This window comes from Hemibagrus wyckioides, linkage group LG09 (assembly GCF_019097595.1).
Source record: "Hemibagrus wyckioides isolate EC202008001 linkage group LG09, SWU_Hwy_1.0, whole genome shotgun sequence".
NCBI classification, from domain to species: Eukaryota; Metazoa; Chordata; class Actinopteri; order Siluriformes; family Bagridae; genus Hemibagrus; species Hemibagrus wyckioides.
In genome coordinates this window covers 10,280,495-10,298,996 of record NC_080718.1, presented here as the reverse complement: position 1 = coordinate 10,298,996, position 18,502 = coordinate 10,280,495, and the positions used below count along the sequence as shown (strand labels likewise).

Here is an 18,502-nt window from a genome sequence, read left to right as displayed (position 1 = left end):
ACATGTGCTGGGTGTCTCTGTTGTCCTGGAAGTGGCTGTGGATTCTCTGGGCATGCTTTACCTTTCTGATGGCTCTGGACAGTTTGGCACTTGCTGTTCTTAAGGCCGTCTTGTCCCCTGCTCTGAAGAGTCTCTAGACTTCAGCAGTGCACAAACCTTTGCAGTCATCCACAGCTTCTGGTTGGAGTGTGTGGTGATGGTCTTGGAAATGGTCACGCCATCAATGTACATCCCTGAACATGTGCTAGTCAGTGCACTCAAAACAGTCCAGAAGAGCAGAGGTGGCTGGACATTTGACTGTTGCACGAATATGGGCCCTCTGTTAGCTCAGAATTGAATCTTGAAACAACTCACAATGCAATATACACTACTCACAAAAAGTTAAGGATATTCGGCTTTCAGTTGAAATTTCAGGATGCACCTAAAATGCACTATAACCTTTACAGGTGAACTTAATTTGACCTTCTCTACACTTTTGAATGCACATGTCCAACTGTTCAGTGTTTCAGTACTTTTTGCATCACTTGCTGTTCTCTCACAAGGTACTTAACGGCAATATTCACAGCTGGTGTTTGATCCATGAATCAACCAATAAATTTTCTGGTTCAATTAGAATTGGCATTTAAACAGTCCTCTTCATCATGCTGTTCACATTTTCACATCATGAGACCAAGACGACACCTAACAATTGATCAACAGTACCTCGCCATTGCGAGGCTTCAAACAGGATGAGGGAAGTGGCCACTGAGCTTAGAGTGTCACAGAGTGTCATCAGCAGGTTGCGACAGAGATACAGAGAGACTGAAAGAGTGACAGAAAGGCATAGAAGTGGACGTCCTTTGGCCCCATCCCACGTTGATGACCGCTTCATTGTGAACAGTGCCCTGCGGAACCGGATGATGAATGCCACTCAACTCCAGGCACATTTAAGGGAGGTGAGAGGCAGACCATTCGAAACTGTTTACATCAGCGTGGTCTATGTGCTAGATGACCTGCAAGAGTTCCTGACCACACCACCAGGCACAGGCATCATCGTCTTGCATTTACGCTGGACGAGGGACCAGTGGGCCTCAGTGCTGTTCTCTGATGAAAGTCGATTCACATTGAGTAGAAATGATGGCCAACAACGATGTTGGAGACGTCAAGGAGAGCGCTATGCATCAGCCACTGTTGTGGTGGTGTTACAGTCTGGGCAGGTGTGTCTACTCAATACAGAACTGCCCTACATCTTGTGAATGGTACAGTGACAAGCCAATACTACCTGAATAACATCATTAATCCAGTCATTGTGCCCCTGCATGAACAACACAGACCTAATTTCATCTTCATGGACGACAATGATCCAGCTCATCGAGGTCGCATCATTAGGGAACGGCTGCTGGAGGCTGGGTACCTTAAATGGAGTGGCCTGCACTTTCTCCAGACCTGAATCCCATATTAAACCTATGTACCGTGTTACCGTGTAGAGGCTCGTAACCCTGCACCCCAGAACCTCAATGACCTGAGGGCCACCCTTCAAGAAGAGTGGAATGCCATGCCTCAGCAGACAATAAGTCAACTCATGAACAGCATGAGATGTCGTTGTCAAACTGTAATTGATGGTCAAGGGCACATGACAAATTATTGAGACATTGACATTTTTTGTTGTGGTATACCCACCACTGTTGTTGGCTTTGTTTCAATAAATTGTTTGAGATGAGGAAATCACCATTGCATGCTTCTACTTAAATGTACTTTTTACTTTCATGATATAATATCACTGTAGCATGAACTTTTTACATGTTCCATAAATTTCACCCAAAAGCCAAATATCCTTAACTTTTTGTGAGTAGTGTATTTTAAATTATTTATTTAAAATCATTTTGAATTATTGTTACTTGTTGATATATTCTGTATGTATCTATGGCATGCTCTGCCCCAGGCTAACTGTGTGGTATCATATTGTTTATTTGTCTATAAATACTTCCTGTTGGTCTCAGTAAACCTTGAAAAGTTATTCAATCAATAAGCTATTCAATTACTATGTCTCCAGGATTTTTGGCACTCTCTTTCCTGGAATCAGCTCAGTGGTAGTGGCAGCAGAGCGATTCAGACTTCTTCTCCAAGTGAACCCAAAAAAAACACTTGTCTCTCTATGTCCTGTGGCACCCTTGACTGTATTATCATTAATGCTATTAATACTGACAACACACACACACACACACACACTAAATCAGGGCATTCATGTAAATTATACATATGGCACATATCAGGTGCACTTATATATTGCAATTTACTTTCTGTACAAAAATGTTCATAATTCTTCCTCCACTGTATGGTCCTGCACAATTTTGCTCACGGAAGTGTCACGTAAGACAATGTCCTATGTGTTTAATGTCTTCTGTTCTTCTGCTGTCACAGCACACTGCAAAACAGAACATTTATTAGTTTAATTTTCCGCAATTTTCCAATCCAACCCACCCACAAAGGGGGATTAAATCTGCAATAGAATATCCAATAAACACATATGGGTGTGATGGTCAGGTGTGCACAAACCTTTGGCTATACATTTTTAGCCTTTTTAAAATATTGCTTATCCTATATGATAGACTCCTATCATAACATGACTCAGCATATGTTCAGTATCAACATCCCACAAAACACATACACCTAGCTGCACCTATGAAGACCCTGTGAAGTGTTCTGGAACTTGCAGTTATAAATTTCAATGTAATAATTATAGAATGCATAACTGTCTGTATGTGACAAAAGAAAGAACTTGAACTTGAAATATGATATATGGTATATGTCAGGGTTCTATGGTATTGTATTTTCATATTGAGCTCCACTTGCCATACAACTTTTTTCAGCTGTCACATGATTTCAGGGAACCATTGTCACCTGCCCAATAAATTTCATGCTTCATCATTACAGTCAGAACAGTTTGCACAGTGAGTTGACACCTTAAAAGACTTCAGTGCTCAGGTATGATTTTAACTTCTTTTTACTCTTTTTTATTTCAGAAATTGGACTCTGAAATGTTTATTTCAACAAATATGCAGCATTAAAAAAAGTACTTTTTTTTTTTCTGGTGCCATTATGTTTTGTTATTATTGTATTAGTATTATATTTTGTCTTTTTTATTTACTTACTTACTTATTACTCACTTTATTTTAAAGGGACAATCCACCCAGAGCAATTTCTATATTAGTCTTCATGGAATTGCTTGTTTGTTAATTTATGTGATTTGGGTCTCTGTGTGATTGCAATGGCATCTGCATTACATAGCTGATGTTAAGTGAATATTGTTTAAGGTAATGTCTATTATTTAATAGGAGGGTTTTTTTTAAACTATATATTTAATTGTAGTTGTTTTTTTCCCTTTTAACTAGATAAATAACTAAGCTTGAATACTTTATTGGTCCTGCACTGTTGTACAATTTTGGATCTGTCTTATGTGTCAAGTAAGACAATGTACCGTGTGTCTTGATCTTTAATCTTCTCATTGTAATGTTTAAAGTGTTCTGGAACTTGCAGTTATAAATTTCAATGTAAGAATTATAGACTGTATAACTTTCTGTATGTGACAAAAGAAAGAACTTGAACTTGAAATATGATATGTGGTATATGTCAAGGTTGTATTGTATTGTATTTTTACATTGAGCTCCACTTGCCATACAACATTTTTCAGCTCTCATGTGATTTCAGGGAAACATTGACACCCGCCCAATAAATTTCATGTTTCATCATTACAGTGAGAACAGACAGTGAGTCGACACCCGGAAAGACTTCAGTACTCAGGTATGATTTTAACTTCTTTTTACTATTTTTTTATTTCAGAAATTGGACACTGAAATGTTTATTTCAACAAATATGCAGCATTAAAAAAGTACAACATTGCATTCAAGTGTTGAATATTGTTTAAGGTAGGTGTTGGTTGTGTCCTGTCTCCTGTTTGTGGTTGTCATGGAAAACCAATCCAAGGTTTAAAAACTGGTCTAGTTAAATATCAGGATGTTAAAGATAAATCCATACCTCCACACTGAGGTGTCATGTGGATTTTGCCATGGTGGACTTTGATGAACAATGTTATGCGGCGATGCCTAGGGTTGAAGATACATTTGCAGGCTATCTCTCCCCTTCACTGGCTGCATTGAGAAAGTCTGCATTCCCACTTTCCACATATAGGGAACATAGGGAAGGCCTACAATCCTGCAGGTTAAGCTGTTGCTGCACACAATGGCAGTTTCGCAGTCACACCGAGCTCACCTGCTAAAGGAGCTCATCTGCAGAAAGTGGCTCATCCATCTGTCAGAGATAGTAGAAAGGGATAAATCTTTCTTTTAGACATCCTGGTGTCTCCTAAGGGCCTGTTCTTCCTTTGACCGAGTGAGGAGCTAGGGCTAGGCCAGTACCCACCAGCCCCAGCCTGGCCTGCTGAGGCAGGAAAAGAAGGCTAGCACTGCAGCCTGAGCCATCCCATGTAAAATCTGGGTGGCTGGCCAGCGCTTAAGGGTAGGTTCCCCCGGCAAGAGACAATCATCTCCACCATGTGGGCCAGGAAGGAATCCTAATGCCTGAGGGCTAGGGTTCTCAGGGATGCCCCTTTTAGGTCCATTTCCACTGCTACCTACCCCACCACCTCTGGTGCTTCAGGGTTCAGCCATGACCACCCATGCTCCTGCTCCTTATGTGTTGCCACCTCCTGGATTAGCCCCTGCCAGCTTGCTGATACAGGGCACTATGCGAGGTGAGAACAGCTTCTAAATGCTTCTAAATGGCTACATTACTTCAACACAAAGCATGTGACATTACATCTATCTGTGATTCTAGAAACTGCTTCAGGTGACTTAAGCAATGCCACTGAGAAACTATAGCTGTTAAAGAAAAAAATATAATTTATACAATCATACCTGACCAGTGTGATAAGTCTCAGGCCACAATGGTAATTGTTTTTGTCCATTTAACTAGATAAATAAGCCAGCTTGAAGACTCCTTCCCATTGCATAGTTTAAATTGGTTGTACTTATCCATCCAACTTGTTGGTTTAAATTAATATTATCCATTTTGCTAGATGTTTGAGGTTCTCTAGTAGGATGCCAGAAATATCCATTAGCACTTGTTCTTAAATTAAGCACAAGTAGAGAGGTGCCACCAACTCTGTGAAACTGAGACTGCCATCTAATGGTAGTTGCTTTTCTTAGGCACACTTGTGTATGTTTCAGCAAAAGCCAAATGAACCAAATAGGTTGGACAAATGCACATCAAACTTGTTGCAATCACAAGTTATGATACATTAATACAAAAAAGGACATTTGTATTCACAAATATGCAATTTATTTGTACAAACCACCGCACTTTAATTTAACTCTGAATTTTCACAGACACAAGTTGAAAAACATTAGTAGTAATGCACATTTGTGAACTTTATGGGTAGATTTGCATTTATTTTTAGGCTGAATTTTAATTGAATTTCATGTTTTTTGGTAGTTGTGTGAGTACAGTTAGTGAAATGCTAAAAACCCAAAAAAATTTAAATGAACCTAAACACAATCGATTAAAAAATGATGTCAATGAACCACCTGTACCAAAAATATTTTCATGTTCACATTGTGATACATTCATATAAAATAGATTTGTAGTCACAAATGTGTCTCTATTTGTTAAAGATTTTGCTGATAACTAATTTAGAGTCTGATTTTTTTTAATACTTACATGATGTTCACTGTTTTGCTGCCTGATGCTACTGAGCTGTATTTGTTACGTGTTGCTACACCCTAGTTTTCATATGCCATAAGGCATGTGCTGTTCGATTTCTGTCTGTTGCCAAGCATCTAGCTGTAATATGAGAACACATCATTATTTTAAACACGTGGTTAAGAGTGATGTTAGACACAGTGCGGAAAGCCATAGAGTGCAGACATAATAATGGGACGAACCATTGAGACCTGGATCCTCTCAGGCTGGGAGGTGACACTTACCAACTGCGCCTTGGGTGAGTGGCTGTAATAAAGGTCCTTTTTACTCAGAGTCTATTCTACACATGAGTCTTGATAATGTGCAGGGGCGTAATTTCCACTGGGTAAATCCCGTTTTTTTAACCCCCCCGATGAAATGCCAGAAGCAGGATGGAAAGAAAGAAAGATATGAGTTGGTTCATTCAGTAAATTAACTAAGGTCAGGATAATCATATTTTCATGAACATTCTATGTAGCATAAAAACAAGTTCATTTTAAACCACACATTTTCTGTCAGCATTGTATGACGAGCAGACTCTGGATGCTAGTTTAATGCTAGACTATGATCATAACTCAGTCGTTTTCATATCAGAGGACAGATGAGGTGGACAGTTAGGATACATGGAAAGATGTGATTGAATGGATAGATGGAGGACAATGAAAAATATTCTTTATATATTTTTTTATGTTTGTGAGATTGTGTGACAATCTTGCATCCTGTGTGTCAAATAAGTAGTGTATCTATTGTTTTATAAATTTTCCCATCCTTTTGTATTACAGAAGTAACGATTACAGATGGTTACATCCTACCCTGGTGTAATTCAGTGTTGGATGCATAAAATGATCTAATTTAGGTATTTGCGCTGCACAGAAAATTAGCACCAGGGATGTAAATATTTAAATTTGTTCATTAACGAAAGGTGGTTGTTTATGCATGAGAGACAATTATTAAAGTAATGATCAACATTTTCATATAATTACATATTAATTTTGCTGTTAATTCACTAATTTTTAACACACACAGGTCATAAAAGCTTTTTGCTTTTTCTATTCTAAACCCCTGAGGATTGGTGGATGTGTCTCTGACAAACATCCTGTGCCACAAGTGATTTATTTTACATTTTCAGGTACAGCGGTTAGTTTGAAATAAAAGTTTGTTTAACAGTCTCAAATTATTTAAATTTTATTCACACCCAAAACATTAATTGTGAACATTTTTGACTTTATAAAATTATTTTCTCAAGTCTTGGTGATTGGCCCCTATTAAACAATAAAGAAAGTAAGACATCTTTTTTCTATACACGGTTTAGTAGCTTACTTTTCTTTTTGGTGGAATTTATCATTATAATCAACTTAATTATTTCCTGGATTTTGTATCACCATAAATGTGTGTAAATGCAGGAAATGGGATTCAAATCAAAAACATTTTCCCCCATTTTGTGTGTTCCCCACTTCTCAAACCAAAGTTACACCCTTGATTATGTGTGTACATGCAACTGTGAAAATGTGCCAAGTAACAATGTGCATTACTTATGTAAAACACCTGCTTGTGAGAAGTTCACGTACCACCCCAATGCTGTACCAATGCTAGATTACTAAACTAAACAAAGGCAAACTACTGCCAAAGTATTTATAGGTAAGTATGGTGTGGACACCTTACAAATAAACATCCTTTAAAGCTATTGTAACAAACCAGTCAGCAGACCTCATTTGAGAAACTTTGAGGCGTTAACATGTTGAAGCTATGTCCCATTTCGCCAGGAGGGAGAAAAGTTCCTGAAGAAGGAATGAAGCTTGTTCCATGCACACCAAGTCATCTTTGAAACCAGGGGGATGGGAATCAAACTGTCACCACACTGCCAAGTGGCTCAAGAAAGGAGCCGATTTCTAGGCAAGCACCCTGAATTAGCAAACTGGCAGGAAACAACCGAAGTGGCTGCCTGCCTGGCTGGCTGCCCTGTCTTTACAAGGGGAGATGTAGGCTTAGGCTGCCACACTAGCCTTTAGAGCATTTAGAGAGCTAATCCCTCACGAAATCTAAGAACTGGTGGTTCTTGGATTTGGTGAGGAATTAGCTCTCTAAACTCTGCCAAATGGCAGTTACCCTCCTGGAACCTGTCAAGGACAGTATTGACTGTGTCACCAAACATGCTCTGAGACAAAGAGGCAGGGGCTCTGTTATGGGGGATGCAGAGTATGTTGGGCATATGGGCCCAGGATGCTAGGGGTCCCCAAATCACGACTTTGATTGATTTTTTTTTAACAATTAATTTTTTATATACAGGAACGTTAACTAATAATATTGTAGTAAAATAAAATAAAAAATTAAAATGATAGAAAATACAGCATGCATGATGTTAACTGCACAAAAAATAACACAATGGATGGAAAGAAACACCTGTCAGGAGCACAAAAACGAAAATGTATAAAAAAAACTAGAGATAAAGACATTAAAAGAATGAAGGTTTCCCGTACGAACTGGGTTCTTACACTTAAGAATAAACAAAATATTAGAGATGATTGCAGTGACAGACAGGGACAGACATGCTAATTGCATGAGCTGGTGGATGTAAGAGACTTTGCACTCCCCCACCTTCCATTTGAGGATGCCTCCACAGATGCTCAATAGATGCTCAATGGAGACATGCTTGGCCAGTCCATCACCTTTACCCTCAGCTTCTTTAGCAAGGCAGTGGTTATCTTGGAGGTGTATTTGGGGTCGATATCATGTTGGAATACTGCCCTGCGGCCCAGTCTCCGAAGGGGGGGATCCTGCTCTGCTTCAGTATGTCACAGTACATGTTGGCATTCATGGATCCCTCAATGAACCTCTGCAGCAGTGCTGGCAGCACTCATATGTCTATTTGACATATGACGCTGAGCACATGCACTCAACTTCTTTGGTGGACCATGGCAAGGCCTGTTCTGAGTGGAACCTGTCCTGTAAAACCACTGTATGGTCTTGCCCACCATGCTGCAGCTCAGTTTCAGGGTCTTGGCAATCTTCTTATAGCCTAAGCCATCTTTATGTAGAGCAGCAATTCTTTTTTTCAGATCCTCAGAGAGTTCTTTGCCATGAGGTGCCATGTTGAACTTCCATTGACCAGAATGAGAGCTTATGCAGTATGCAGTGAAATGAAACAACGTTGCTCCTAGACCAGAGGTGCTACACACAATAAAAACAAAGTACAGGTGACGCAGACAAACATAGAGCTAACATAGAGATAAAGCTAAACTATACTTAAGGTGCAATTCTTTAGAAACTAGACATACAACAGAAGTGCACAGGATGACAAGACACTGTGCAAAAGAATAGTGTTGACAGTGTGTGCAAATATTAAAGTTACATGTAAAACAAGATCAGGATCTGTGACATATGCATGTAAACAGGACATTTGTGTGTGTGTGTGTGTGTGTCCGTGTCCAGCACAGTACAGTTCTCTGTTGAGAGCAGTTCTCAGTTGTGTGTGTGTCCGTGTCCAGCACAGTTCAGTTCTCCATTGAGATCAGATCTCGGTTGTGTGTGTTTGTCCGTATCCAGCTCAGTTCAGTTCTCTGTTGAGAAACCGCTGTTCTGGAAGTGCCCGTGGATTCTCCGGGAGTGTGCACGCTTTGCCTCTCTGATGGCCCGAGACAGTTTGGCCCGTGCTGTTCTTAGGGCGTCCTTGTCCCCAGCTCTGAAGGCAGAGACTCTGGATATTAGCAGTGCACGCACCTTATAAAGTACTGAAAAACATAATATAAAAATATTAAAAGGTAGATTTATGCGTTTCGGCTTATAAGTCTGTGAAATAGTAAACACAGACAGCTGGATAATCAGTGTGAGTGGCTCAAGCTCTATTCCTTGAACAAAACAAAGCGGACTGAAAAGGAAAATTGTACATATATAATATCCCCACTAGTCTAATAAACCTACACAAACCATGATAGTGTAAATAAATTTTTTTTTTTTAAATTACAAAGACAGTAAAAAATCAATTTCTTCATTAACTCCGGGGGGCTTAGTACTCTTAAGTGTGTAAATCCAAAAAGTTTCTTTTTGTAGGAGCCATTTTAATATATTTCCCCTTCTTACTGAACATGGGATGGATTCAATACCAATTACTTATAAGTGAACTCTCACAAGCATGACCTGCTTCTAGCCATGGGGTACAACACATTCCTTGTGCGAATAGCATATTTATGTTCAAACACTAATTTCCTTTTAGTTTGACCAATATAAAAATGTCCACACTCACATTCTAACCTACATATTACATACAGGAAGTTACAATTAATAGAAGACTCAATGGGATAGACCTTCCCAGAACTTGCATCACCACACAATGGAAGAAAGAAATCTTATAAGGGGAAATTTAGGGGAAATATTCTTATATTTGGTAATATGCCTTTCTATTTTAGAAATTTGCTTTATCGTAAAGTGGAAGTCTTTACAGATTTAATCCTAGGTACTGAAATGGAGAACCAAGCAACTAAGAACTCTGAAATGGACGAAGATTCTAAGCAAGACACCTTTGCAGGAGGTAATAAATAAACAAATTCAATTCAAATATAAAATTTTATAATAAAATTTTATTGTAATGTTGTGGTTTTGAGGCAATAGTATTAGTAATAATAGAATTATAGTGAATTTATAATTTAAATAAAAAATTAATGCCAACCCATGACAGTTTCAGTCCAGAAATATTATCAAGACTTCAAACACATAAATAGCTTCCATATTTGAAAATTCCTTTTTGTAAAGAAACCAAAACAGTGGCTAAAAGAATGTGGAAGAAGCTATGATCAAATAAAATCTGTTGGAGATTTTGAATAAACACCCATATTTATTAAATAAGCTTTCACTTTTAAATGTGTCTTGTGTTCCGAAAAGATTGCCGTAAACATGAAAACCCAGATCAAACCACTAGAAGTGAGGGACACAACATCAGATCAGGAAAATATGAGGTGGGTACTGATGGCTAAATAATTATCTCTGTATTATTAGCACAAATAAAAAGAACACAATATAAAAACACAGTATCTTGGTCAAAATAAAAGAGAATATGTTCCGACAAAGAAATATAGATTTTCACAAATTAGTATTATATAGAAAACACCCAATAAGTATTTCCAAGAAGTATTTTTTTCTGCCATCTTCTTTCTGGCCATTTCAAATATTAATATTTCATATAATTTATACTGATGTTAGTAGTTCTAAAAATGTACATAGTATTTAGTGATTAATTAATATTTTTATTGACCTTTTTATTTCACATATATAATGGTTGATATTAATGTCAAGATAATCTTTCATTCTGTGTAATTTCCACAGAAATTATAAATATATTGTGCATACAACCACATTTGAAAATAAATAAAAATACAAACACTGTTTTTTGTTCAAGGGTAATGAAGACACAAAGAAAATATACATGACAGAGACCAAACTTGATGATAATGCTAAAATAGCAACTCCTGAACCCAGCCCACCTTATGAAAGTTTAAAAATGAGTTCCCCTAAAAGATCACAAAAACTTGAACTATCACAACATACTGTTAATGAAGAAATTAACAGACAGTCATCCGATTTATCTATTACTGATTCTACAAGAAATTCCTCTAATTTGACTGTTGTGCTGTTTGGAAGCTCCTCTGCAGTTCAGTTTGGAAAGGAAAATATACTACTTGGAGAGAACCAAGCCCATATCCCCAGAAAAAGAGAAGTGTCAGGACGCATTTTGTCAGTAGTCAACATACTTGATTTGCATGAGGGTCACCAAGACACTGTGGACCAAATTACTGGTCAGTTAGTCAATAAAAACAACATCCAGGCCTTCATCTTCATTCTGAAGCTGGGACAATTTACAGATGGTGATAAGCTCGGACTCAACTGGCTGAAAAAACATTTGGAGAGGGTGTTCTTTCCTTTGTGATGATTATGTTAACTTATGAGAGAGAGGAGGAGTGTGACACCATCATAGATGACCTGAAGAAAAACACTGTTCTAGAGAAATTAATGAAAATGTGCAGAGAGAGATACTGCACATGTAGTGTAAGCATGAACAACCAATCCGAGATGAGAACACTGCTGGAGAAGATAGACTTTATAACCTCTGAGAACAAACAGCATTCCTATACTGCTGAGATGAACACAGAGTCACATTTTACAGAAGAAGTTCAAGACAGTTTAAGACAGAAAAATGGTAAGTGATTAAATAAAATTTGTATATTATATATGACATTGTACTTATTTTATATTATATTGTTTGTAATATTTTGTATGTATGTACAGCTTTGGCCAAAAGTATTGGCAGGGACATAAATTTTGTGTTTTGTAAAGTTTGCTGCCTAAGTATTTGTAGATTATTTTTTCACGTTTCTACGGAATACTGAAAAACAATGATACGCATTTCATAAGCCTTAAATGCTTTTATTGGTGAAAAAATTCAATATATGCATTTATTTATTTATAGTTTATAGGGTTGACCCTTCTTTTTTATAACCACTGCAATTCACTCTGGCATGCAGGATATCAGCTTCTTGGCCAAATCCTGACTGATGGTGATCCATTCTTGCCTTATTAGTGCTCAGAATTTATTAAAATTTGTGGGCTTTTGCTTGTCCACAAAATTTCAATGTAAAGATTTTTGAATTGCTTTATTAATCACTCTTGCTTTGTGACATGGTGCTCCATCATACTGGAAAATGCACAGTTAATTACCAAATTACTCTGGGTCATTGATAGACATTTCTGTTGCAGAAGATTTTGATACCATTCTTTATTGATGGCAGTGATTTTGGGCAGAATTGTAAGATAGCCCACTCCATTAGATGAAAAGCAACCCCACACATGGATGGTCTCTGGATGCTTCTCTCCTCTTCTTAGTGAGGGCGAGTGAAGACAGAGGTGTTGCTGATTGGCTGCTGCTGGCAGTTCCCAAATCCCACCCAGCAGGTGCAAGACTGACGTTGTCCCTGGTGCTGAAGTAGCGCCTTCTCTTCAGGGCAACCGTGGGAGTTGTGTTAGAAGTGCTTGCCAGATTTTTGTAGCCGGTTGTAAACAGACCTGCCCCTGTTGTAAACAGACCTGCCCCACCAGGGAAATCACACAGGAAAACCTTAGATTTAAGGGCTTGCAAATTGCTGTTAGTGAAAACATTGAAAACAATGGTGGTTGCATAGTTAACCTGTGTTTCAAGGACATGACAGAGCTTAAAGAGAAACATTGAGCTTCCAGTGTCTATTAATACCTTTAACTGTCACATCAGAATAATGAGCTGAATATTCTTTCAAATCCTTGTCACCCTTCTTTGAGACAAAATACAAACTCGACATAGAGGCTTTAGGACTTGCCACTGGCAGTAGAAACAAACAAGTCCTTTGGCTTTGAGAGTAGAAATGTTATTTTCTTGGTACCTCAGACAGCTTATGGCTGTTGATATGGCAGTCCTCTTGACATGCATTTCGGTATTGTAATGCGAGTCTGGAAGCTGATAGGTCTGGATGTTATAAGGCAGCACATAATGCATCTGCTCTAGCATGATGATCTTTCCTAACTTCTACTTAGTTTAACCCAGTGACAATAGATGCTTTTCACATGGTGGTAGGTTTTGGTAGATGCTTCCCCTATGGTTGTAGAAGGTTACATGAAGTGCTGACTCTGTGTCTCTGAAGTCTCTGCACACATATCGAATTTCTCCAACAGTGCCTCTCACAGATCACCATAGATGACAGACCTCTGATCATCCACAGAGATATACACATCCAGCACCTTCATATTGAGTACTGGAAGCAACCGGCATGCCAATTCCTTGCTCCTCAAAGCTCTATTCACATGAGTGTGCAGTAATTTCACCCTAGTAGGTGAAATATTCAGCCATAAGTGCAATATTTCTTTCATATCTGTTTTTGTGTCATTTTTTGCACTGCGTTGTCTTATACTTTGTAGTGCCTGTATTATTGCCATTGTGCCTTAGATGCCCAAAGGAAGAAGTTGTTCTTCAGCCCGTCAGCATAACAACAAATTGCTTCTGTAGTCCATGTTTGGGTTGAGAGATGTCCTTAATGATGCCTCTCAACCTGTGTAGACACCCTGCGTATAGTTTGTGATGAAAGCCTTCAGTGGAGCATAATTTGTCACTAGTAATGTATTGACCAGTGTGCTGACCACTCACTGAAGGTCTGGATCTGACTGAGATAACTGTTGTGCTTTGTTCAACAGAGCAGATGTGTTAGGTTAGGTCCTTTACATCAACTGCACTGATATAGATAGGAGTGTGTCAAAGCTCCTGTCCAGCATTGGAGGGAACATGGGAGTACGCTAATCTAGCCTACATGTTTTGTTCTCTTTTGTTATGGGTAGGACTACTGAGTATGGGGTATCTGGGTTGTTACTTCAAGTGATCCAGTCTCTGTTTGTTCAGTGAAGGGTATTTTTTTTTAACCTAGGCATCAAGTCAAAATTGTTTAGAGATGGAAAGATCTCTAAATCCCACAATTGCTTAGGGACTATAGCTGGGGAAGAAGTTTGGTCCACCATGCCTGCTGCTACTGTAACAGACATCAGCAAAAGCAAAAGGAGAAAGAGTGAAACACAGGCCACCAATCCCATACATTGCACACTCATTCACACCTACAGGAACCAATCTACATATTTAGTATATGCAGTGCAATCCCTATTTGATTAGTATTGTATTTGAAATAGACTGATTATGGATTAAAATAGGAACCTTTTCACATCATGAAATTTCTCATGGATAAAATGGAATTTTACAAAAACAATGGGTGCTGCAAAAAGAATGCACATATAGACATCAAATTTAACATATCTATTATAATTGTTCTATGATTTCAGGATCAGAAGGTGCTTCTTCATTGCCAGAAATGAACTTGGTGCTTTGTGGATGTGATGGAGATCTGAAGTCCTCAATATCAGATCTTATACTGGGACAGACAAAACAGAGAGCACAGTCCAGCTCAGCATGTTTGATGAGAAAAGGAGACATGTGTGGACACCCAGTCAAGCTTGTGGAGATGCCTGCTCTCTACAACACTCAGTTTTCAGAACAGGAAGTGCGGTGTCAGACTCTCCTCTGTCTTTCTGTTTGTGATCCTGGAGTTCATGCATTCCTCATCATTGCTTCTGGTAAAGATAAAGCAGAAATTGAGGCAATTCAGATGATCTTTAGCTCCAGAATGAACAACTACACCATATACATCACTTACACGAATACTGAGCAGGATTTAGACAAAGCCACTAATTGTCTTATTAAAAGCAGTAAAGGACACATTAATGCTTGTGGAACAACAGAATCTGAGCTTCTGATAAAAGTTGAGCAGATTTTAAAACACAATCACAAAAGCTGCTACACAACAGTCATGTACCTGGAGGCACAAGTGGAAACATTCATCAAATACAAGTCTGAGAATCAACAACTGAAAGAAATCATTAAAAAAATGACGAAAGAAAATGAGAAAAAAAAAGGTAATTTAGTAATTGCTTTTATATTGGAAAATATATTGTTTATTTTGTCCACATCTACTTACTCTGTGTGTTTATTTCCTAAATGAAAAAAAGAAACAAAGAATTCTTAAAAGCAGAGGACTAATTTCGAAATGTTCTAAATATATTTTTATACTTTTTCATGGCAACAATAACTACTCTTGCATATTTTTACTCAACAGTGTCTACTTTTCTATTTTTCTTTTTCAGTTGCTCCCAAGGATACACGTAACCTGAGAATAGTTCTACTGGGAAAGACAGGAGTTGGAAAGAGTGCATCAGGAAACACCATTCTGGGAAAAGAAGCATTTATAGATGACATATCTGATAAATCGGTTACTACTGTGTGTCAGAAAGAGACAGCAGAACTCTGTGGGAGACAGATTACAGTGATCGACACTCCAGGACTCTTTGACACAAATTATAAGGGTAATGATGAAACCAAGAAAGAGATTGTTAAATGTATCTCAATGGCAGCACCTGGTCCTCATGTGTTCCTGTTGGTATTGAATATAGGACAACGCTTCACAAATGAAGAGAAAGAAACAGTGAAAATCATTGAAAATGCTTTTGGTGAAAAATCTAAAATGTACACTATTGTGCTCTTCACAAGGAAAGATGATTTAAAGAGGAAAACAATAGAAAACTATGTTGAAAATGCATTAGAAATAAGACCAGTGATCCAAAGCTATGGCAACAGATACCATGCTTTTGACAACAGCAATAATAAAGATCGTACCCAAGTCATGACTCTCTTGGATCAGATAGACATCATGGTGGAAAGGAACGGAGGAAGCTGCTACACTAATGAGATGTTCCAACAGGTTGAGAAAGCTCTAGAAGAAGAAAAGGAGAAAATACTTAAAAGAAGAGAGGACATAATAAAGAGAGAGAATGAAGAACTGAAATCTAAACATAAAGCTGAATTGCAAAAAATGCAGAAGGCAATGGAAGAGGAACAACAAAGACATGAGGATGAGAGGAACAGAAGAGACGAAAGATATAAAGAAAGGGTACAGAAACTCCAACAATACATTGAAGAAAAAATACAATCAGACAAAGAATATTGTGAGACAATAAGAGCAGAATATAAAAAAAGGATGAATGCTCAGATGGAAGAAATCAACAAAGAGAGAGTGGAGAACTGGAAACAGTGGCAGAGACAAGAAGAGGAATATCAGAAACAGAGAAATCAGGAGGAGGAGGACAGAAAGAAAAGAGAACAACAATGGAAGGAGAAACAGAGAAAGGAAAAAGAGATGTTTGAAAGGGAAAAAGAGGAGATGGAAAAGAACAAAGAAACAGAATTAAGGAAATTCCAACAAGAGTATAAAAAGAAGGCAGCTGAAGAAGAGAAGAGAAGAAGGGATTTAGAGGAGCAAATAAAACATGCAAAGGAAAGTAAAAAGAAGGAACTACAAGATCTTCAGATATCTCAACAACAAGAGTGGGAGAAGAGGATGAAGCAGGAGGAGGAGGAGAGAAAAAAACAAGAAAATCATTGGAAGAAAATAATTGAGTTTAAAGAAAGAAAATGGGAGAGTGAACAAAACACAAAACAAAAAAGGTATAAGCTAGAAAAACAAGCTGAGCTAGATAAAAGAGCCAAGGAGGAGGAAAAGAGGAAACTGAAAGAAGAGGAAGAGAAGAAAAAAATAGAAAATGAGGCTAGTGAAAAGATAAGTCAGATGAAAACACAAATGGAAACTGAGAGACAAAATAAAATTAGACAAATAGAAGAAACGTACAAAAGAGAACTGCAAGATACATTACAGGAACATAGAAAGGCTTTTGAAGAGGAAAAAGAAAAACATGAAAGGGAACGTAAACAAGCTGAAGTAAAGAACCTGGCTTACTTGAAAGCCAAACACGAAGAAGAAAAGCAGAAACTACAGGAAAAGACAGAATTCGAGGCAAGAACAGAAGCTGAGAAAGAATTTTGTGCCAGATTAGAAGAAAAGCTTAAAGAGGCAAGGAAGGCAGCAGCTGATGAAGTGCAAGCCCAGAGATCCATACCAGGCAGAGGGGTTGATGCTTTGATTAACCATATATGGAATTTAATGCAGTAATGTTTTATAAGCACATTTAATCATGAACATGGTTTTTGACAGCCAACATACAACATATATACATTTTGGTAAAGGAGAACAGAAACATATCATCAAATCAAAATGTTTAGAAGTAATTCTCCAACAATTAAAAACAGACTTAGTATAAAATATTGTGTTAAAATTTACCAATGTTGTAATTAAAATTAAGGTTTGTTTCTCTACCTTACCTATTGGGTTGCAAATTACCCAAATGTTAACATGTGTTGCTATTATTATTATTATTATTATTATTATTATTATTACAGGTGGTAGTGATATAGACATAGACCTATCTTTACAATAAGATGTTTCTCTTTCAATTAATTAATGTTTACTTGCATGCATTTACACTTAGTAGACAAATAAATACAAATGTAACTCTAAGCATGCACTGTTTGTCTCCACTGAATGAAGCAGACAATGTGCTATTTACAAAAATACACTCTTTTTAAATTTTATCTGAATTGTGCAGCACATGTAAGGTATTTTGAGACATGTCTCAGCATTATCATTACAATCATTAAGCTAAAAATTATTAAAAAAGATTTTGCATTTGGTAACTTATATAACCAGTGGGGAAGAGTTTATTATGAATATTATAGAGGTGGATATACCCAGACACTTGTGAGACACAACAATCTTTATTCTAGTTATTTTTAAGTCAAGTTGTAGGCTAGATATCAAATTAGGAAGTTCCGTCCATTAACTGTAGTACCCCAACCTACTGGGTTTATTTTCACTTTGCCCCACCAAGGGTAATCAAACAAATACAGATAAAGAATTTTTCAGTATGGAAGTATAATAGTGCCAGAATTCTTGAAAGCAAAATAGCCTATTGAATCACATGAATTGAAAAAAAAAAACTTGTCACAGAAAAGAAGTTTGAATTCTTCATTATTTTTCAACCTCACAAATTCAGGTGGAAAAAATTCAGGTATTAAAATTCAGGTGGAAAAATACGAGCCTTCAAATTCAGCTCGAAAGTGCGCGGGGATTGCGGGCTGTGAAGACGATGTGCCAGGGGTAAGTTACATTAGATTTATTAATGAACAGGGCTGTATGAGTTATGTTTATCTAATATTAGTCTTAAAAAAAGAACGTAACTTCGCTTATTGACTACCATTGTGCCGAAGACACAAAAACGAAAAAAAAAAAATTTAACAGTACAGTAAAATAACTCATACTGCCCTGTTAATTAATAAAACTAATTT

The 18,502-nt window shown here is 37.6% G+C and overlaps 1 protein-coding gene across 1 annotated transcript; it reads left to right on the top strand.

Moving 5' to 3' along the window:
- The first annotated feature begins 2,916 nt into the window (after positions 1-2,916).
- Positions 2,917-18,084, top strand: LOC131358930 (GTPase IMAP family member 8-like). Its single transcript, XM_058398367.1, has 7 exons — positions 2,917-2,964; positions 3,735-3,780; positions 10,154-10,240; positions 10,591-10,664; positions 11,105-11,902; positions 14,554-15,183; positions 15,412-18,084. The coding sequence occupies exons 5-7, from the start codon at positions 11,632-11,634 to the stop codon at positions 17,268-17,270; spliced, it is 2,760 nt and encodes a 919-aa protein (XP_058254350.1). The 5' UTR covers positions 2,917-2,964; positions 3,735-3,780; positions 10,154-10,240; positions 10,591-10,664; positions 11,105-11,631; the 3' UTR covers positions 17,271-18,084.
- Positions 18,085-18,502: the final 418 nt, after the last annotated feature.

Bases quoted from the DNA above. Each gene is read 5' to 3' on its own strand.
- LOC131358930 (XM_058398367.1), top strand. From the start codon at position 11,632: ATGATTATGTTAACTTATGAGAGAGAGGAGGAGTGTGACACCATCATA. The intron at 11,903-14,553 runs GTAAGTGATTAA...CTATGATTTCAG, and splicing joins CAGTTTAAGACAGAAAAATG to GATCAGAAGGTGCTTCTTCA. The intron at 15,184-15,411 runs GTAATTTAGTAA...TTTCTTTTTCAG, and splicing joins AGAAAATGAGAAAAAAAAAG to TTGCTCCCAAGGATACACGT.